The following is a 21841-nucleotide window of genomic DNA, read 5'->3' as shown; positions in this document are numbered from 1 at the left end:
GTTTAGTCAACGGGAGCAGTCAGGAGTGATGTGTGCTTGTGACACCGACACATGTGATGCTGTGATTTCATCAATATCATGTCGGCGCTGACTAAACAGCATCAAGCACACGCTCTCGTCAGTCTATCGGCACCTCTTTTCTGTTTATTTAGGCAACTAATCACATCAACGACGTCACTAAATGTCAATATGTGCCATGTTTGCGCCAAAGATGATTGAATAAGATACAAAAAGTACTGTATTATCTGATATTCTAGAACAGTGACATGCAAAGTGCGGCCTGGGGCGCTATGTGCGGCCCTGTGGCTGTTTTTTTAAATTATTAATTAAACACAAAAAACAGCAAAAAGGTATAAGGTCATGACAAAAAGCTGAAATGTTGATACCAGTAGCCTTTTTATAAAATTAGCACAAATTGCAAAACAGCACAGTTGTTTTGCAAAATGTTTTTCCACATAGATCAAAGAAGCAATGATGTCAGGGCGCATTTGATATAACTGAAGTTAGCTGAACAGGTTTGAAAAAGTTGGTTTTCTTGGGGTTTTTTTGCAACGTGCTGCGTCCCTTTAGTCACACTTTGAGTGGGGATAACTTGTGTTTGTATGAATTATTATATTAAATTAGTACTTGTAGTCATGAAATTATTATTTTTTATTATATCTGTCTGCGTGTTTTAATGAGAATAAATGATCATTTTATTTAACATTTTGCATGATAAAATCAGTAATGATGATTGCCCTCAGTTATTATCTTTTAGTTGTCATTTTGCAGGAAGATTACAGTTTGGATGATTCGTCAATCAGCCCTGAAACCCCGCCTACTCGTAAATACTCCATCCAATAGGCTTCCCTTTTGTTTTGGGGGGCGTGGCCTGTATATGTCAAACTCCACTCGGCGTTTTCCTCCGTACTGAGTCAGCGGCCATGCGCAAATGGACCCAGAGGAGGGCCGTCTACATAAAATCCCTGCCCGGGGCTCTTCATTCACTGCCTACAGGAGAACTTAAAACAACCACTGGAGCTTTGACTTGCCGTTTTTGACATCGAATTAAACGAGGAACACATAAACACACCTGGCACCTTCTACGGATTTAGATAGCAGCGGTGATGCGGCTGCTGCGTTGCTAACTGCACGCTCAATTCAACCATTTTTCTTTGCATTTTTTAAATTGTTGCTGGTTCGTCCAGGATGAAGCTGAAACCCAACCAAACGAGGACATACGATGGCGACGGTTTCAAGAAGCGAGCGGCGTGTTTGTGCTTCAAGAACGAGCGCGAAGAGGAGGTACACACACACACACGGACTACTTTGGGCGCCCATTATACGAAATCTGGGGGTCGTGACTTAAAAATGACCAGTCGGCTTGAACAATGCAGACGTTTCGTGTTATTCTGACTAAAGGCGCCAGACCGTATTTATATTTTGAATGTGTTTGTCATTGTTTTATCATGACGCTTTTTGTGATTGGACCATCCAGTTTGGGCTAGTTTGAGGAGTCACTAGCAAAAAAAAAAAACAGCGTCGTCATTGGGGTCTCTCGTTAGCAACGCCGTACTATTGTTTTTTCCGTTTCAAAATAACACACTTGGTCTATTTGTATCCTAATGACACAACGCCTGACATTGAAGTGAAGCTTTTATTTTGAATGTCGACGCATGCATTTCCGCATAGCCTCTTGCTAGCTTGTAGCCGACACAAAAGGGGGCGAGGCGCTTTATTGCACCGGGTTTTCTCATCCACTCGTTGGGACATAACGTCAGTGTTTAATCGAATGTATTCGTGTTTTCGTGTATAGCACCCTAATCATGTCGCAATTAGTGGACATCTAAGTTTTTGCTGCATCTTGACTCGCCAGTTTGGTGCATCGCGTCTGTGCAAATGAGTGTTTAAAGGGGCCGCAGCATGTAAATAATGAACTGGAGCTGACAGGCATGTGTTGTTGTGTCTTTTTTATAAGGGGTATTGTTTTGTTTTGAACACAAGTCCTCATTAAAATGTGCCTAAATGCCTCTAGATTTCATCAGAACACACAACATAAAGCTATAAGGCTATTCTATAGTTTTCATGTCAGTACGTCCCTGCATATCAGATACAGGCCTGTTACACAGTCACTAATTTTGGCAGTGTTGCTCACCCTGAATTTATTAATACATATTAGTAACTGCGACTTATGAGCCTTGGTGGTGTAATGGTACATGGGATTTGTGCAGACTGCAAGGGTTTGATTCCCAGCCAGGCCCCCAAGACCGAGCCACTGGAGATGTTCAAGCTCGGAGAGATGGAAAGGTTGCGCCAGGAAGGGCAGCCTGTGTAAAAACTAATCCAAATGAAACATGCGATTGATTTGCTGTGGTGACCCCCTGACGGGAAAAGCCGAAAGACACAAAAACAAAACCACATGTAATGTGGGTCTGATATGAATCCCGCCCCCCTTGACACAGTTACATGATGAACACCGTGGTCGGCGCTGCTCGTGAGCCATCGGCCGTCTTCCTTTCGGTTTTCCAATCCAGCTGCCTCGGGACAAAAAGTGAAGACAAACGAGAATTGGCGCTTTGTGGTTGTTTGCTTTTTCCCGTGTACGTCCACTGTGTAATAACACCGCGGTAGGAAGCGTGTTGACGTCTTAAAGAGGATGAAATTTGCCTTTTGGGATAAAAATGTTCACTGTCACCGTATTGTGCTATTTTTTTCGCTTTTGCATAGCACTACAGAACATCTGCTTGGATTTGCACACAGATGTTATGTCACTTGTGGTAGGAGGTACTCTTGAGTACTTCAGGGGCCCGTGTGTGAATACTACGGCTTGGAAATGTCAGAATTTTATGGCCCTGCTCATGTAATGGCAGAGGTGACATTGCTTTGAAGCATTCTGAAGGTCTTGGCTGTGATTTACCTTTTAACAAAGAGCTTCTTTTCCAGCCCAACGAGGGCGTTAAATGTTGGACTTTGTCACGGCAATGCACCCCCTCTAAACCCACACAATCACTTCCAGGACACATGAGAGGCCATTGCAGCTCGGATTGATGGGAATTGAATGACCCCAATGACTCCGTCATGACCTGCATTTGTCAGTTAAACTACTAGAATGGTCAACACTGGCCCGTTAATTGTGGATACTAGCTTATTAATGCAAATGATTCTATTTATATTCCATCCAGGGTGACATTTAGGAGCTCCTCGTTGAGTTGGACGAGGTGTTTATGTCGTCCAGAATATCCCTCAAGTGCTGGAGTGTCCAAACAAAGCATATAGTGTCAAAAGTAATCATGTACACTAAGTCCCCAACTAATGAACACAATTGGTTCCAGACGACCCTTCTTAAGTCGAATTGTTCTTAAGTAGGGGAAAAGGTAATATTAGCAATGATATAGGTACTAAATGTACGTGTATACATATACAGTATATGTGTATGTATGTAAATATGAGTTTGGATGCAGTAGTAATATTAAACGAGGATAATTTATGAAAAAAACAATAATAAAACTGATATAATAATATGTAATGATAAATGTTATTTACCTTTGAAGGGGAGTGGTCGAGCATACGTCGTTGTGGTGGAGGAGGAGGAGATATTTAAAAAAAGGACAAATCGTCGTCGTCGTTAGACTCTTCTAAAAGAGGTAGTGTTCTGTGGGTGGTGTAGAATTAAGCAGGCCTATTAACTCTTCATCACTTTAATCACAAGCTGTGCCGGGTTGCATCTACAGCTACAACTTAGCTTTTCTTCACGTCTCCCCCCCACATGGAACCTACCAAAACAAAGATTAGACTCCCGTCTTTCACCAGGAAAAAAAAATGTTTCTACCATTTTCGGTTCTTTAGTAATCATCAGTAGAACATAGGTAAGTTTCAGGAAAATATCAGTTTCCGACGAGAAAAGGGAGAAAACCATCTTTTTGCCTTCTTCTGCACGCTACACTCCTCCATGCTCTTCCACTTCCTCCTTGCTGTCGAGTGTGATTTTTACATGCAAATGTTCTATGCCGAGGTCTTATGAAATGCCACCTCGTGGCCATTTTTATGGCTTAAAGCTGCTCTGAAAGTGACATCTGTGCAGTTGCATCACCACCTCTTTTTGCCTCTCGTGCAAAAATACATCCTTGGGATTGGGCGTTCAGGCTTATAAAAACACATTTTTGGTTTGGATGAGTTAGTAAGGGATTAATTGCATTTTCAGAATTTGCCGCAGGCCAATAAATCAAGCTGCGGGCCGAAAATGGCCCCAAGGCTGCACTTTGAGCACCTGCAGGTGTTTATGTCCTGCAGAGTATACCTCTCACGCCATGCCAGTCGCTGTGTGACGAGCGGAGATTCCATTTACTGTATAACAACTGGGATTTATGGTCGTCTGTCCGCCATTGTCCAGTAAGAACACGGGTCATAACGTTATGTGGAACATTTTGACATGCCCAGTGGGATACTTTGCGGTCCTCTCCACCGTGCTTTTCTATTTTAACCATTTTTCTCACCTCCTCTATGGAACGATGTGTAATGTTGCTTCTATTTAAAGCTTTTGCTTGCCATGTTTGTTTGATGTGTGCGACATTTTGTCCAAGGTTTCGTCACCCCTTCCCCTGGAGGCGATTTACAGTAAGTCACCCCGAATAAGCACCCCCGGAGGACTGCTGTGAATTGCCCGGCAGTCACATATCACCGGGAAACACTTGCAGGGCTTCTGGGGTTTCGTTCTTTCCTTCTCACTTGGCCCTCTTTCCAAATATAAACTCAGGTTTCTGTGCTCAGGAGTTCCAGCTGTCACTCGGCCGCTGACCTACCTATCGTGACGGTGTGAGATATTTTGTTTTGGTTGTCATGCAAGCGTCTGAGACAGGTTGTCTCATTTCTGCGTTGCTGCAAGCTTGCTTGTTATTTGACAGATTTCAAAAAGAAAATCATATTTGAGTGCTTCTGATGAACATTTAGTAACATTTACCTGACATTACTTGAAACGAGACCTGAAGTATTGCTGGAAATTTACAGGAAAATAATTCATAGGCAGAAAAAATAATGGAAATGTAAATAATATTATTAAATTATTAAACAATTTGATTCACAAAAAAAGGTCAGGAAGAATATTTTTAATTAAATTTTAAAATCGGATCCTGTTATGTTTTAATTGCAATTTTAAATATTTAAAAAATATGTTTAATTTAATTTAAAATAAGTCTGATCCTATTATTATTATTATTATTATTATCTTTGTTTTTATTTCAATCTTACTCAAGTATGATTATGGGCATAACAAAATAAATAATACAAGTGTTAATATGAATGATATTTACTATTATAATACTTTACTATGATGTAATAATACAAAAATGTGGAGAATATTCTAATTATTTGTAACTATTTAATCACCCTCTAGCCCCCATCTGGACAGGGCAAGCTTGGGTTCTTAAGTGTTTTTGCCATTTTTCTTTCTTGTAGAGCGTTAGAATGGTCGTAAATCCATGTCGTTTCATTGGAATTCAGGAAGGAGTTTGGTGTTATTGCACAATAAAGGTTAGGTTGCTTGTGAACTGCATCCCCTTCTTGTCGTCACATTTAATAGGTGTCGATCAAATGTGCATCTCAGCAATGTTTTTGCAACGTCCAGCGTGAGCACGGGGCGCGCGACGCCTAATTATACACACTTTGTAGTATGTGGATTTAGCGCGCTACATTCCTGTATTCGTGAAAACTAAACCGCTGTTGTCCCGTGTGGCCTGGCAACCACGCAGCACAAGTGTGTTTTGTCCTCTCCGTAGACGCCGCTTTTTGTTTTTGTACCAACACAAGCCTCGACAGGACAGTGAGGGCTTTGCAGCCACGCCCCAAACACAAAGAATGAATGAATTCTTTGATCAGGTGACCGATAGGCAAATAAAGAAAGCCATTCCTTTCTTTTCCATGCGGGTTACATTGTTCCACTGTGCTGCGTTCTAGTGAGGACCCTGTTTGCATGGCGGGCGTCAATAATACGGTACACTACACCTGTTGGACAGCAGAAACACCTCGCTGTTACCTGTGTGCCTTCTACGAGTGCACGAGGGCTGCAGTAGGAGCCCGTTGCGCTTCTTATTGGACTTTTTTGTTGCTGTTGCACGTGTCGGAAGGCAAGCGCCAGTCAGTTTGCCTCCTGCTTGCACTTTCAATCTCATTAAAGGAGCAAGAGAGGAGCTTACATGTGATCTGATCACATGGTTGTCTGTTGCACACGCTGCCTGACATGACATTTTGGAAGGATTTTACAGTAGAATGGCTGCAAAAGTGGCTCATAAGACGCGTGCTTGTGTGTCCTTGGGCTATTCTAGACCTCTTGTTGATACACATTTTTAATATAGTACCTGCGTCAAAGGTTTGCTAATGTTTACAGCAGCTGTGTTGTGCTCCCTGTGTCGCGGATGCTTCCAGAAACGGCAGACGGGGGCACATGTGATCCCCGCGTATCGGTGCACACTGCAGCTGTAGTGTAATTCAAGCCACAAGGAGGGGTGCTCTGGTCGAATTTGAGTGGCCCATGCATGCATTTTACGTGCATTGTTGTTAAAGAAATATTCCAAAAAGTATGACTAATAATAATAATACATATGACTAATAACTAATAACATAGTCGCCCAGTGATTGTATTTTTTTTTTATTTGTGCACTGTCGTCGTACAAAATGTGGAACAATATTGAGACTGTGCTTTTATTTTGTTTGCACAGGTCTTGTTGGTCAGCAGCAGTCGGCATCCGGACCAGTGGATCGTTCCCGGAGGAGGGATGGAGCCCGAGGAGGAGCCCTGTGGAGCGGCGGTGCGGGAGGTCTTTGAGGAGGTGAATGGATCAGAAACACACAGAATAAATTGGGGGAAAATATGAGCAAATTTGACAGATTTGATAGTATTTTTTTTCTCATAAAATGTTTTGATTGCATACCTCCTATGACACTGGATCTTAATCACTACATGAGTAACAGACAAGATGGGTTTCAATTTAAATGTTAAACATGTCTGTTGGGAGGTCTTTGAGTACCTCTATAGATCATAACCACATAGAACAATTTAGAGAAAATTATGAAATGGAGCTTGATGAAATAGTTTAATATTTTTGTGTTTTTATATACTGTATGTATTACTACATAGCCCTTGTGGCATTAGCTCTTGAACAATGAGGAGTTAAATAGATCAGAAACACGACATTTTGGGATGGAATTATAAAATGTATTTACTATAAATGGTTTTCTAACTCTTAATACAATTCAGGTGAATTTATTTGTGGTTTTTTTTTCACTTCTTTAGTCTGTAGTTTATCAGTTAAAAAAAGACAATGCTACAAAAGGTAAACACTCCATTTTTATATTGCAAGGTAGGGGCCGCGGCTGGAGGCTATCCCAAATGACGACAGTGAAAGGCAGACTACAACCTGCGCTGATTGTCAGTCAACCGCAGAACGGTGGCCATCACAGTCCGTTCTGGTCGGTCTAGTCTCTGAAGGTTAATATAGCCCTGCCTCATTTCCCACACGGGTTAGAAATCCTGTCCCTGGTTTGCTCCTTACACAACTTTTCCGAGGGGTGGATTTTCGCCCGTTTTTTCAGTGTCGCGAAATCGCATTTTTTCAAGTTGCTGAAACGACACTTTTCCGGCCCGGGAATGCTGTTGAGGGATTATTCAGTACATAGCTTTTGTGAAATAGTCGCTGCATGGCGGTTCGAACATCGCACCCACACTTGATTGCAGTTTTTCAAAAATTTGTTAATAAATGATTGCTGTTTTGTGGGTGAATACGGCTTTGAAATGCATATTGAAGCAAGTTGTACTTCTTATTGGCCTAAACAAAGCATTTACAAGCATACAAATGGCTAAATGCAGTAAAATACAAATACCGACCATAAGGCGCACTTCAAAGTCTTACATTTTCTCCAAAAGGGAGAGAGGGGGCGCCTTATAATGCCTTATGTGTGCACCGAGGTCCAAAATCTGTTCATGTTCTTGTGTGACTTTGATGAACGCTCCGCTTGACTGACTGGACTGACCTGTCCTTTTTAATAATATGAGTAACACTTCTGTTGGCCAAAGAAACTCTTTCAGTCGATGGTTTTGGCTCCTGTTGGTTTTCTAGTCATGAAAAACGGTGATTGCAAAGAAATGGGTAGAAAAAGAAGTAAATGTAAACCGTTGGGTCCAGCGCAATACGTTGTGGTCGTGTGCAAGCGTGCATCAAGTACGGGAGCTGACAGGCTGCAGATGTCCTTGGTGGGGGTAAAAGTGCATATATCTGAAGCTGGTGATGGCGCAGCAGCCGTGAGGTGAACATATTTGCAGGGGCTGTGAGGTGTCAGTCGGCAGGCGCTGGACGCTTGTCTCCTCTGTCACGACGGACGACGGTCTAAACTTGGCTCCTTGCGGGATGCCTGAGCGTTGGCACAAGTCTTCCGCACACAGGGGCCGAGACGGGGGGGAACATGTGTCATGCCTTGATTTCCCGGAAGTAAATAAACTCAGGTCAGCTGTTTTATTTCCATGACTTGATAACAACTCTCGCTTCTACTCCTCAGGCTGGCGTGAAGGGCAAGCTAGGACGTCTGCTCGGCGTCTTTGAGGTAAGCGTCACGCTAAGCCGGAAAGTGGTGTTTTTTTTTGAGTATTCCAAATAAACCTTTTTTTATTCCTGAAGCAAAACCAAGATCGGAAGCATCGGACCTACGTGTACGTGTTGACTGTCACAGAGACGTTGGAGGCCTGGGAAGACTCTGTGAACATAGGTGCACTGCCTGTGTGTGTGTGTGTGTGTGTGTCTAGCCTACATGCACCACAGTGTCAACATACCGCAGTTTCATCTGTCAGCTATTTAACAAGTCTGTGCTTTGTCTCCCCCCGCAGGCCGCAAGCGGGAGTGGTTCACGGTGGACGAGGCCATCAAAGTCCTGCAGAGCCACAAGCCCGTCCACGCCGAGTACCTGCGGAGACTCCAGCTCAGCTGCTCCCCCACCAACGGCAACTCCATCCTGGCCAGCCCGCCGCCGACGGCCAACGACAACTACCCCCACTACAGCGCCACCGCCACCACACCCTCCCGCAGATAGGACCTCCGCCGGGTCCAGACTGAACCTTTTTGTACAGCCTCGCATGGATCTGTAAATAGTCTTAACTGCTGGACGGACCAAAGCCATCGCCAGAGCTCTTGTGAACGAGACTCACAGGTGGAGACCACTGGTGTTGGCAAAGCTGGCGCCTCTCATCCATTTTTATCACCATGACGAGCAGCTTGGGACTCTGCTGGCATGCCTTACACATACTTTGTATGAATGTTTGTTTTCTTCTAGCACAGCACACACACACACACACACACACACACACACACACACACACACACACACACACACACTGTCTGCTCAATAAAAAGCATGACGGTGCAGACCTAAGGATGTCTTTAGTGCATGGGGACATCATCTGAATAGAAGGTCTTTGTTTCATTTTAGTGAATAACAGGCATTCACATGTGATCAATTATACATATACAGTACATATATATATACTACCAACGAGTATTGGGGTCACTCTGAAAGTATTAAACGGATAAAATAAAGTCATAATTGTAAAAAAAATAATTATTTTTAGGACAAGAGTAAAAGGATGTATACATTTGAGTTCTAATTATCAAAATAAAGTTGTAATACTGTGCCAGTAAAGTCATACTTTTTAACCGAAAATTTAGTAATATGTGGGGGGGTGGAAAAAAACATCATTTTTGATGAAAATGTAAAAAAAAATATTTAAAAATTCTGAAAATGAAAAAAGTCAATTTTTATTTTTTTTTTACTATATTTAATAATATATTTGTCAGAAAATATATCACTTAAAATTTGGACTTTATTTTTGAAAAACTGACTTTATTTTTGTATTGTTACATTTTTGTTCTTATAATACAAGTTTATTCGTGCAATTTGTATTTGATGATCTTTTTCAACGCGTTGTGGCCCGAATATTCGTTGGTAGTTAAAAGAGATTCAAAAGGACTGAAAGTACTTTCCGTTTGGGCCCCAAGTGTCCAGGTGAAAGGTGACATGAGGCTCGACCTGCTGTCTGTCAATCGCTACCTCAGCTAAAACGAAACAAGCAGGTGAGCAGCGCTGCTTCTTGTTCAACTTTAGCCAAAGTGTCCTGCAATGGAGTCGCACGGTTCCCACATTTCAAACTGACTTCAAGGTCTGCGCTCATATGCGACTATCTGTGGCCTTTTCAACGGCCTCCGTTTGGACTTTTTAACGTTTTCTGCCTCTACGGCTGCACGTGTTCTGAGAAAATGAATTGCTGGGATCGCCCGGGAGGTCCTGAAGAGACGCTTGGCTCACGCCTTGTGCTAAAAATAACTTCAGATATTACAAAGAGAAGCTGCTAAACGCTTCCGAGTGTTTTTAACCTGAATGAACACCGTTTTATATCTTTTTAACTGTGTCGAAATAACTGGAGAACGCCAACCCAGCCGGATATGAGTGTACAAGTTACAATGCGCCACTTGAAGGATGCTTTGGATGCCAGTCACGACTACTTTGAAAGTCAAAGGCAATAACGGGGAATAAAAAGCGGCTCCTGATTGTGCATTGATTATTATAATTGGAAGCCGTTGCTTCAAGTAGGAAAAGGTCCCTCCCCCACCTTAACTTCCTGAGACCCAGAAATATATTTCAACTGAATTTACTTCAATGACTCATGATTGGGCATGGGTCACAGTCACGCCTCATGTGATACCATCTATTGGCACGTCAAGTCCTGTCTATTCATGAATCCATCATCGAGAAGTTACTTTATTTTTTGATGCAAAACACACGAAAATGATTAGAAATGTAAAGCAGTTGACAGCTGCGCATGTCTATGTTTTATATTCTATGCGTACGGCTATATTAACACTGGACATGACCAAAACAGTGAAAACCTTCCCTTGAACTTGAATTTTGTTTGGTTTTCAGTCATAATATCATCAGGCATTTCTGCTTATCGCTGCATTTGCATCAACAGTTGTCATATTACACTACCGGTCAAAAGTTTTAGAACACTCCAATTTCTCTGGAGGAAAAAGCTACATTTTTAAGTGTTAAGTTGTTCATTCCCGTTATTTTCTTGCCATTTTTGCAGCAACAAGTGACTTTCCCCAGCACAATGCTGTTCGACTGATGTTCATGAAGCGTATAGTACCACAGTGTGTTCCGAACGCTGTTTTCATGCAGACAGAGGAGGCAGCAAGTACTCCAGAACTTGGAACACCTGTAGGAGTTCGTTGTAGCACCAACTGCCAAGGTTTGATCAACCACCATTTCTGCAAAACCGCTTGAAATTGTTGACCCTTTTTGTGGTCCCTGAAACATAACTGGAAGAATTGGGGTGTTCTAAAACTTTTGACGGGTTGTTTATATGAAAAAGCAGTCCTTGTAAGTCCTCATGTCCTTTACAAAAGACAAAAATGCATTGCTGGGTCTCAGGAGATGTGTTATTTTGAATGTAAACTGTGCCAAATCGGACATAATCCACTTCAGATGAATGTTATTCATGGGAAAAAGAAAGTGCGCGTCGTGGAGATGTCATGACTGTGTTGTCAAAGGTTGTGACTTATGAATGACAAACTCCCCTCACTGCTTTGAAATCCACTCGTCATGCATCAGCACATCACACCTTCAAGTCAAAGCCCCGACTCTTCTTCTTCATGCAAGTGCTGGTTTCTGTCAAGTTGGACAACTTTGAATGTGAAAGCGCCCTAGCGGTGATTTGTTTTTGATTTGTAATTGGACATGACTGACTTTAAACTGGAAATATTGTGTGGGGGGGGGGGCAAGAGAAAAAACATTAAATGGGGGCGAACTCTTACTGTAACTCATGGTGATGATTCCTTTCGCTCTTTTTAATGGCCTTTTACTCATTGAAAAAAAAAGGCCGCAGGGTGAATACTTGCAACAATTTCCACACCCCTGCCCCCCCTCTGTTACTGTTAATGGCTGACACTTTGTCACTGTATTAGATGGCAATGACACTGGGTGGGGTTTCCTGGTAATGCAACCTTCACCTAATACTGTATTTTGGTGAGTGAGAACCAATAGAGAGAAATAAATGCTGCAGATGTACTTTTTAAAATACCATATTGTATTATGCTCTGCAAACCACACCATCTTCCCAGTACGACCTTATGCAATTTTTGTACATTTCCGAGTACAGTATTTGGTTTCTAGGGAAGATATGATGCGGTGCACTTCTGCAGGACTGCACACGAATGACAAAATGACCGTAACATATTCAATCAATCAATAATGAGCATTATTTTCTTACAATGGAAGCATTGCATATTGTAAATATGATCAAATATGTAGGTTATGATATAAATATCAAATTTATGCATGGTAAATAAATAAGAATGAGGTGTATCATTCTTATAAGGGCAGTACTGCATATTATACATGTAAAATATAATAAAATATAAAAAATTATGACGTAAAAACTCACTTTATGACTGAAATAAATAAAAAATGTGCTTTATTGTCTCTATCATGGCAACATTTCATATTATTAATATTATAAAATGTATGTATAGTATAAAAACTAAATGATGATATAAAAACTGACTTTATGACTGGTAAATGAATAAAAAATGAGGCGTATGATCTTCATAATGGCAGTATTGCATATTCTAAATGTAAAATATAATAAGATATGAGAATAAAATATGATATAAACACTTACTTTACGACTGGTAAATGAATAAAAATGCGCATTATTATCTCTAGAATTGCAGCATTGCATATTCTAAACATAAAATGTATGTATGATTTAAGAATAACTGATGACATAAAAACCTACTTTATGACTGGTAAGGTGCAGTATTATCTTAATAATGGAAGAGTTGCATATTACAAATATCGAATATAGGTATAATATGAAAATAAATTATTATCTAGAAGCTTAGTTAATGAAATAAATAAAGTTGTTCAAAAGTTCTTGTGTGGGGGGGATGGAGCGACGTCATCTCCCATCAGCCATTTCGCGAGTATCTCTTAAATACAATAATTATTATAAAAAAACAAACAAAAAAAACGTCGGAAGTAATTTGAGAGGCCAAATTATTTCCCGCTGGGTTTGGGTGTGTACAGGAACAAAAAAAAGTAACAAAGTAACCCACAGTAGAGTCACCTGACACCACAGGTGCGTTTGGCCCCGCCCACAATGGCGTCATGAACGTTCGGGAAAAAAAAAAAAAGGTCTAAACTCTGATCCAGGAATGGCGTCGGCGTAAAAATAATAAAGCTCACCGAGCATGGAGGAATTGTTCTTTAAATCGGCCTTACCGGCGCTCGACTACCACCGACTGGACACCGACACCAGCTTGGCTCTGCCGGCCGAGCCTAGGCCTCGATCCTCGGCTAGGCTTCCCTGCAGTGACCGGAGCTTGAGGGTGCAGCAGCAGGTTCAACTCACACTATCGCGGAAGGCAAGAAGAAGCCTGTCTACTGGTAAAGACCACCTCTTTTATGCACGTTATACCTTCAAACAATGCTAACCTCATGTACACGTAACAATATATGCACTACTCTCTTTTCAACGAGCCCCAATGGAGGATTAAACCGTCCAAACAAATGAGTTTCATTTCATTCATTGACTTGAAAAGCAAGGCTGATTTGAGAGGAGATGCACGCATGCAAGTCACATCGTATTTTGCTGGTCCAACAGGTTCATTCAGCCGCCTCAAAAAGCAACATGGAGGCCAACAATCAACTTGAACTTTATTAAAACATTTACCTGACACACTTTTATTGTTTATGCTTTGGAAAGATGTGGACTCTGGTCACTCTTATTGTGTCATCTTAGTGCAGCATTGGGTCCACTTGCACTGTTTGCAGTGTATTCGTGTGTGCCGTGCCTGTCAAAATAAGAGTCTGTGTGTGTGTGTGTGCGTGGCCCACGTCCCACTGCCTGCACACCACTCAGGAAGTGTGTGTGATGCGTTCAGGTGATTACACCGTGAAACTCAACACCTCCACTCGTTTCAGGCAGCGTCACCTTACAGAGGAGCGCCGCCAAAAGCTGTGACCCCACCGATGGAGCCTGGTCTCGCACCACCGTCAGTGTGTTTCATTTGATTTCTTTATTTAGTCACAGTCGCAGTACTTTTTTGTGTTTTAATTCCCAGATGGACTGCACATTGTTTTATTTTATTTACTTTATTTTTGGTGTGTTTTATTTTATTGTATTTCATTTAATAAATGACATTTTATACTAGGTTTATGCCTCTCACACTTATAAAACACATTTTAAATTCAGTTTTACACATTAAAACCACTTCAGGCATACAGTATACAGTAGTGTACTTACACAACGTGCAGTTACACAACATCAGTCTTGTCACAGCATCTTCCTGCTGGAAAATGCTGAGTAAATTGGGAGGGAGATGGCGCCCTCTGCTGGGTTCATAGCTGCAGGATGCTTTGCTAGCATTATTGCTTGCCATGAAGACCATTCATGTCAATACGGAGGTGTTTATCTTACTGAAATTGATAAAGGTCCTACCAAGACGATATGCAAACCCAGTGTAAAATAAATATTCAATTGAAATTCAATTAAGATGAGTTGAAAGTAAACTGAAATTGAATTAAAAACAAATATAAATTAATCTGAAAATGTATTGAAATTTAACTCATTCAATCCCAGCCATTTTTCAAAATGTAACCCCTTCAGTAGCGTCCATTTGAGACCATATTGACTCGTCTTTCAAGGCGCACAGAATATTGTGTTCTGCGGCTACGTCAACATGGAACTTACCACAAGAAAGATTAGACTCTTGTCTTTCGACAGAAAAGATAAGTTTGTTTCTACCTTTTTCCGTTCTTTAGTAATCAGCAGTAGAACATAGGTACGTTTCAGGAAAATATCAGTTCCTGACTAAAACAGGGAGAAAACCAGCTTTTTGTGAAAACATTTCAAGCATAACTTTCACTTTGACACAAATATTTTTTGCTTTTGTGGCAGCGCAAATATCTAAACAACTATACCGCAACACCAACAGGGGTTGTTTTACATCAAAATAACAATTTATTTCCAAACATAACACCATGGACTATTTACAGTTTTCACATTAAGAACTGAACGTACGCTTGTGTTGAAATTTCCCTACGATGTGTAACCTTCTGCACGCTACACCCGTCCACGCCATGTGTGATTTTTGCAGTCACATGATCCCTGCGGCGCTCTGATGAAATGCACTTCCGTCACCTCGTGGTCGTTTTCATGGCTTAAAATTGCTCTGAAGTGTTCATGCATTAGTGGGGAGTCGCATCGTCACCTGTTTTTGCGTCCCGCGCCAAAAACGTAATAGGCGTATAAATACTTTGTTGGGATCAGGCGTTCGGGATTATAAAAACGTGTAAACACGTCTTTGTTCATATTTCAACTCTATGCTACTAAAATGACATCTTTATTCTCGCAACTGTTTTTTTTTTTTATGTTGTTTTTGAATTGGATTGCATTGTACATTTAAACAGGTATGTTTTTCTTGCGCAGGTAAACGGCTGTGGCTACAACAGCTTCTCTCTTTCATGCACCGAGCACGTGCGGCGGCCCTCCAGGAGGGTGGAGGTGTCCCCGCCCGTGAGTCCCGAAACGCCACAGCGCCACTTTGTGTTCAATGGCCGCCACTTTTCCACAACCTGCACCATGCCGGGCCGCAGCGCCTCGCACAGGAACTGCTCCCTGCTCGGCCGCTCACCGGGCTCCCATCAACGCTACGCCCTCTCGGAGGTCCCTCGGTGGGCGCCGCGTCACGCCTCCACGCCCTCCAACGGGAGCTTCCGTCTCTGGTCGGATGCGTCGTTTCGTGGGTTGGAGTCAGGCTGGAATGATTCGGTTTTCCATCAGAGCAGGATTAGCGTGCAGGAGCAGGGCAATGATGGGATGGTGAGGCGGGAGAAGCTTCACAGACTCAACACAAATCCACACTCGGCCGTGGAGGTGGATGCCCCGGCCGCTCTTCAGCAGATACCAACCAACAGTATCTCAGCTATGTAAGATCTCATTTGTTTTTTTGTCTTGTTTGTTGTGGTTGAGACTGTTTTTGCACCCAGGAAGCCTCCAGAGATGACGCTAGAGAGGGCCGTCAACCTGCTGACTCAGCAGAACGAGGACACGCTGATCGGGGCCGCCGCTCACATCCAGTCTCAGTGCTTGAAGAGCGCCGACGCCAGGAGGATGGTATGTTCCGGGCATGCGTGCGTATCTCATATTGATATTGTAAATATAAGGTGGCATCTTTTAGGTGTATTACCTGCGCGGCATCAAGAAGCTGCTGCACCTCCTCCACAGCGACGACGAGGAGGTGCAAGGCGCCGCCGCCGGGGCCCTGCGTAACGTCGTCTACCAGAGCAGTGAGAACAAGATGGAGGTGAAGGACAACGCCGGAGTGGCCACCGCTTTGCGCGTCCTGAAAAGCAGCCGCGACACGGAGACCAGGCGACAGCTGGCGGGTTGGTTTGGGCGGCCGTTTTGGATTGTTTATCTTTAAAATCAGTAGCTTTAATAACTTCATTTTGAATCTTTCCACATCAGGCCTCCTGTGGAACCTGTCTTCTCACGACCTCCTGAAGGAAAGCCTCAACAGGGAAGCCTTGCCTGTCCTCACGCAGTCGGTCCTCGTGCCAACCTCTGGCATTTCCGAAGGGGATAACCCAAAAGACGAACTCCTGGCGGATGACGAAGTCTTCCACAGCGCGACCGGCTGCCTCAGGTATTTAACTGCTACTAACGTGTCTCTTGGAGCATTTTCTCATTTTTGTGTTCTGACAAAAATGGTAAATTTACTTTTTGTAATGCAGTTCACCACATTCACCACCAGAGGGAGACATTCCATTGGCTTCCAGTCTGTTCTCAAACAGTAGACAGACCTACAATTAAAAAAAAAAAAAAATCATATCATATACAAAAAATTATTAATAAATAAAAATAAACCATTAAAAAATAGTAAAATACAGCAATAATATTGAATATATTTGAATAATAATGCAATGGTTAAAACCTAATCATAAATAGACAAGATTTCCATCTACTGTTTGCAGAAACCTGAGCTCCTCTGGTCCAGATGGAAGGAAAACCATGAGGGAGTGCGAGAACCTCATTGACTCGCTGGTCTACTACATCCGAGGAACCATATCTGACTACAAGACGGACGACAAGGTGAAACTAATAGCCGTTTCCTTTGGCGTCCACTCTTTATTTTGATAGTAATCTGTTCATTTCGTCTCCACAGTCCACAGAGAACTGCGTCTGCATCCTGCACAACTTGTCCTATCAGATCGAGTCGGAGCTGCCTGACAAGTATGCAAAAAATCTCCTGCAATCACAGCAACACATACAGCCCAAAGCCAAGACTGTGGGCTGTTTTGCCCAACGCAGCGGCAAAAGCACAGAGGTAATCTCAGATGTTATCGTTGCAAGGTCGGGATTCCATTGCATAAATATGGAATTTAAGGTCAAACAAAAATGCTGCAAAATCAGTCAACATTCCCTCTAAATTCCACCATCTTTGCACAGCAAGCTGAGCATCAGTGCATGCTGCTGGAGGAGAAGGCCAACCCGCGCGGGATTGAATGGCTGTGGAGCTCCATCACCATCCGCATGTACTTGTCGCTCATCGCCCGCAGCGTGCGCCACTACACGCAGGAGGCGGCCATCGGGGCTCTTCAGAACATCACGGCTGGGAACGGAGTGGTAATTCTTGTAGTTGTAGTCTAGAAAGGTGTTTAAAAAAAAAAAAAAGTGAGAGTGAACGTTTGAGTGGAGATTTGTCGCCCTCTGGTGGACAAACCATATAAGGCACCTTTTTTTTTTTTTGCTATAAAATTTTTTTGTGAGCTAATTGTGTGTTTTTTCTGTTTCTGTTTATTGTTGTTGTTGTTTTTTTTTTTTTTGCAGATGACTGAAGCTATCGCCTACACTATCGTCCACAAAGAAAATGGCCTTCAGCATGTGAGGAAAGTGCTGCAGGAGGGCGAGCGCGACGTGAGAAGGACGGCCGTGTCGCTCATCAAAAACCTCTCTCGCTTCTCGGAGCTGCACCCTGACATTGGTAACCGCCTCTCGCTGTGACTTAAATCTGCTGTATGGCATTATGATCCGTATCATTCTTGGCATTGACGTCCTGCTAAAGTTAAGCAGGTGTTGCCAGAGGTGGTGGAGCTGCTGCCCAATAACGACACGGGCAGAGACCTTCCCTCGGATATGACGGCGTCCGTGTGTCACGTCCTCATCAACCTGAGCCAGCGCAATGTGAACAATGTCAGAGCCATACTGAGTCAGGGTGCCCTCCCCAAGATCTGCAACATCAGCAAGAAGGACAGCGGGTTAGCTCCTGTTATTCTTCCCACTTCCTGTTCCTGTATGGACCATTTCATGCCAAATAATCTTTATTTTTGTAGTTATGGACCAAGCAGAGCGGGCCAAGCTGCATGTCTCCTATTGCACACCATGTGGAAGCACAATGATCTCCATGGGACCTACAAGAAGGTGAGCAATGGACTAGGCCTGTTCATTCTTGCATGGTTTTCCATCAGTGACCACAAGGGGGCGCCAAATGTTGCTTATGAACGCATGCATCACTGGTGCCTTTCTAGAGTCACTTCTTTTTGCATTAACTGTTTATTTCTCTGCTTTTTTTCAAACAGTGTGGCTTCAGGAAAGCTGATTTTATTAACGCAAGGACGACAAAGGCTGTTAGCGCCATCCAGGACTGAAGAGAAGACACCTGACACCGTTTTCTTTCTTCTTTTTTCTAAAAAAAACAAAACAAAACACAAGTGCAGTTGAACGTTTTATATTCTATAGAACACTTAAGACATTTGTAGTTCTCCAACCTCACTTTTTTATATTTTTTTATATTTTGTACACAAAACCAACCATGATTTATGCAACTTAAAACAAGCTAATGTCCGATGAGTGATCAAACTGATGATTTCATAGTTGAATAGCCTGAACACACAAAGATGAATTCGGCCTATGAGCAGTTGACATGAAAATGTGTTCTAATGAACATTATAAAACTTGGAAATGTAAAAAGAAAGGTAAGGCATTCAATTAAAAGGGTATTTATGTATTCTTTGTGACGTTTCACCTACGTTTGAACTCATTTGCGTGCTATTATTATCGTGTCCGCTAGAGGGCAGTAGAGCGACATGTAATAATTTCTCATCAAACTTTGTCTTTTCACCCCTAAATGTGTCCCCAAGTGACCTTAAATAATTAATGCATAAGCTCCCTGCATCTCATATGCTTTAATAACACATGGATTAAACTCTTGGCTTTTCTATTTGAGGAACTCGACACTTAATCGTCTCTATTTTGGTGCAGTGTGATTTTTATTTATTTTTTTTTTTTCTTGGACGAAGCAAAGGAAAGCTGTGTCCAAATTCTTGACACAATAGGCTTCTTGTGTTTAGTGCAGCAAGGGAGAGGCTCATCCCCGTTCGTTTCATGTCTAGACACCGGGGGAAAGCAGCGTAACAAAGAGGAAGTTATTTTGCAGGTGTACCGAATGAGCTGTCCGTTCCAAAGGCTAATGTTTCCCAGAGGATCTTTTGTGTCCTTAGCTGTCTGATCTCTGAAGAATTTCAGGAATGAGGAACCACCCTGTTCGTGTCACCAACTCTGCATGTGTTTTCACTGAGGATGGGGACATGTTGGGAGTTAATTAACGCCGTCGTAGCCAGCCTTGCTAACATAAATAAGCCAATGGAGTCCAGGGTATGATTTAGCGGGTTTATGTTTAACCTCTAGAACAGTTTTTCCACGCTTCTGTTGGTTTCCTACACACTACAACCTACAATCCTAGTAGGGAAAACTGGGTTTTTTTGTGTCTAATATAAAATATACGTATACAGTGGGACCTCTGTTTGCGTCCACCCCGATTAGAGTGTTTTTTGGTGGAAAATTTACGCCACAGTTTTGTCCCGGCTTGCGTGCAATGTGGCAGGCGTCTTGTCGTGTTGCGTGAGGAGTCCAACTGTGTTCTTAATGTTTTTTTTAACTCTCAAAACGTCCTTCCTCGTTAGCATCTATTAGCTAGCAAAGCAAAATGGCAAGCGGAAGTTACATTGATCAACGTACTAGGTTGGACACAAGAGATTATAAAGTTACTCACGTGTATTCGCTCCTCTGGCAGCGCCTCATCCTGGCGCCGTTCGGCTGTAGCGTTTTTGTATCCTTGTTAAAACATATTGTTCCTTTTCATTTTGCTGGTTAGCATCTTCTTCTATTGTTTATTGGCGGTTAGCAAGCAGCTCACACAGTTAGCTAGTTTGCTAGGGACCATTGACCACAACAAGAAACTGCACGAAGGACATTGATTGACAATGGTCTCCAGCCAATCAGGATGCAGGACGTCACCTGCAAAACACTGCCATCTGGTGGCCACAATGAGATACAGCAGTTTAAAACGCACGCTGCATGCTGACATTCCAGCCATCCTTCCTCGCTCCATTTGCGGCGACAGTGTTGCCTTTAGCAGTCCTAATCTTTCGGGAACTCCTCATAACGCTCCATAATAATTCTGTACTTTCATGGGACGAAGTGGGGGGGTAAGTCACCGCTGATGCGCGACACTGCTGATGGGGAAGTCGTCCAACTTCATGTCAAAAACATCCCAACTGTCCCTTTAAATGACATTTGTAGAATGTGCTGCAGGCACATACAAAAATAGCCGCAGGCCACAAATGGCCCCCAGGCCGCACTTAGGACACCCCTGACTGAAAGTAACAATGCCAAGCTTGCTTTCCCCGACTACAGCGCCATCTGCTGGATCTGATGTTTTCATGCCACCACTGAAGCAAGTGAGGCTGCGCAGGGAACGCCTCAGGTCACATGGTCTGTATCTGGAGAGGTCAACAAGGATGAAGGCCAGGACAAAGTCAGTGCTTTTGAACTTTTAATGCTTCAGTCCGAGTAACTCGTGAGCAGACTGGGGGAGGTCCATATGAGCAGCATAAGGGGACGGCGTGTCAAGAAAATCCATTTAAAGCTACAATACGTGAAATTTGAGCTCCAAAGCCGATTGATTTTGAATGTCCGCATTTCCCCGAGGAGGGAAGCCACGCACACGATATTCCAGTCCTCACAAAACATGCATGGTTTTCAGCGTGTCATCGTTATGAACACATTATTGTTGCGTTTTGGAGATCCTGCAACAATCAGTGACACACTGGAGAAGGCAATATTTTGGAAGACCTGATATGACTCACGAGTTGTTTCATATTTATGCAGCGATGCAGCAGCGCTCGGTATGGAAGTGTGACTTCAAAGCAAGACTACGAGGCAGAATCGCACACTTAAGCAATGGAGATTTATCTTCTTTTTATGCTGACTCGTCAAAGAGGAGGAGTTGTTGTGTATTTAATGTGATACTCGCTGAGAGAACGGACAAGCTTTGGGACTCATTGAGTGTTGGGTCATTGTGTACTGAAATACATCATGTTATTTTCATGCAAATACATACATACATACATAAAAATACATCATTTACAGTAAATAAAAAGATACTTCACTAATAAATCAGGGGTATCCGAAGTGCAGCCTGGGGGCCATTTGGGGCCCATGGCTGTTTTTTTTTTTTTATTGGCTTGCAGCACATTAAACAAATATAATTTTATAACAAGAAAACTAAAAAAAAAACCCATACAAACAAAAAACAGCAAAAATTGAAACATTTGCAGTAATTTTACAAGAATAAAGTAAAAATATTCAGAGAAAAATGTCGTAATCTAAAATATTGTCATTTTAGTAGCATAGAGTTGAAATCGAAAGAATAAATACGTTATTTTTTAAAAAGTCGTATGAGAAACAAAACAAAGGTTGTCA

The 21841-nt window shown here is 42.5% G+C and overlaps 2 protein-coding genes across 3 annotated transcripts; both read left to right on the top strand.

The window, feature by feature from the left end:
• The first annotated feature begins 902 nt into the window (after positions 1-902).
• On the top strand, positions 903-12081 carry nudt4b (nudix (nucleoside diphosphate linked moiety X)-type motif 4b). The gene is made up of 5 exons (XM_054753465.1): positions 903-1284; positions 6690-6800; positions 8524-8568; positions 8643-8730; positions 8849-12081. Exons 1-5 carry the CDS (start codon positions 1189-1191, stop codon positions 9049-9051), a joined length of 543 nt encoding a protein of 180 aa, XP_054609440.1. The 5' UTR covers positions 903-1188; the 3' UTR covers positions 9052-12081.
• A 1087-nt stretch (positions 12082-13168) lies between these two features.
• Positions 13169-19304, top strand: pkp2 (plakophilin 2). 2 transcript variants are annotated; one of them, XM_054752688.1, is made up of 13 exons: positions 13169-13461; positions 13999-14069; positions 15506-16005; positions 16066-16192; positions 16257-16464; positions 16547-16724; positions 17053-17170; positions 17244-17405; positions 17528-17704; positions 17909-18062; positions 18144-18336; positions 18412-18499; positions 18658-19304. In XM_054752688.1, exons 1-13 carry the CDS (start codon positions 13266-13268, stop codon positions 18724-18726), a joined length of 2241 nt encoding a protein of 746 aa, XP_054608663.1. In that variant the 5' UTR covers positions 13169-13265; the 3' UTR covers positions 18727-19304. The 2 variants fall into 2 exon arrangements, with proteins under 2 accessions (XP_054608663.1, XP_054608664.1); XM_054752689.1 differs by having other exon boundaries at positions 13316-13461; positions 13999-14073.
• Positions 19305-21841: the final 2537 nt, after the last annotated feature.

This window comes from Dunckerocampus dactyliophorus, chromosome 15 (assembly GCF_027744805.1).
Source record: "Dunckerocampus dactyliophorus isolate RoL2022-P2 chromosome 15, RoL_Ddac_1.1, whole genome shotgun sequence".
Taxonomy (NCBI): domain Eukaryota; kingdom Metazoa; phylum Chordata; class Actinopteri; order Syngnathiformes; family Syngnathidae; genus Dunckerocampus; species Dunckerocampus dactyliophorus.
The sequence above is the reverse complement of the archived record's forward strand: the minus strand, read 5'-3'. Positions and strand labels throughout refer to the sequence as shown.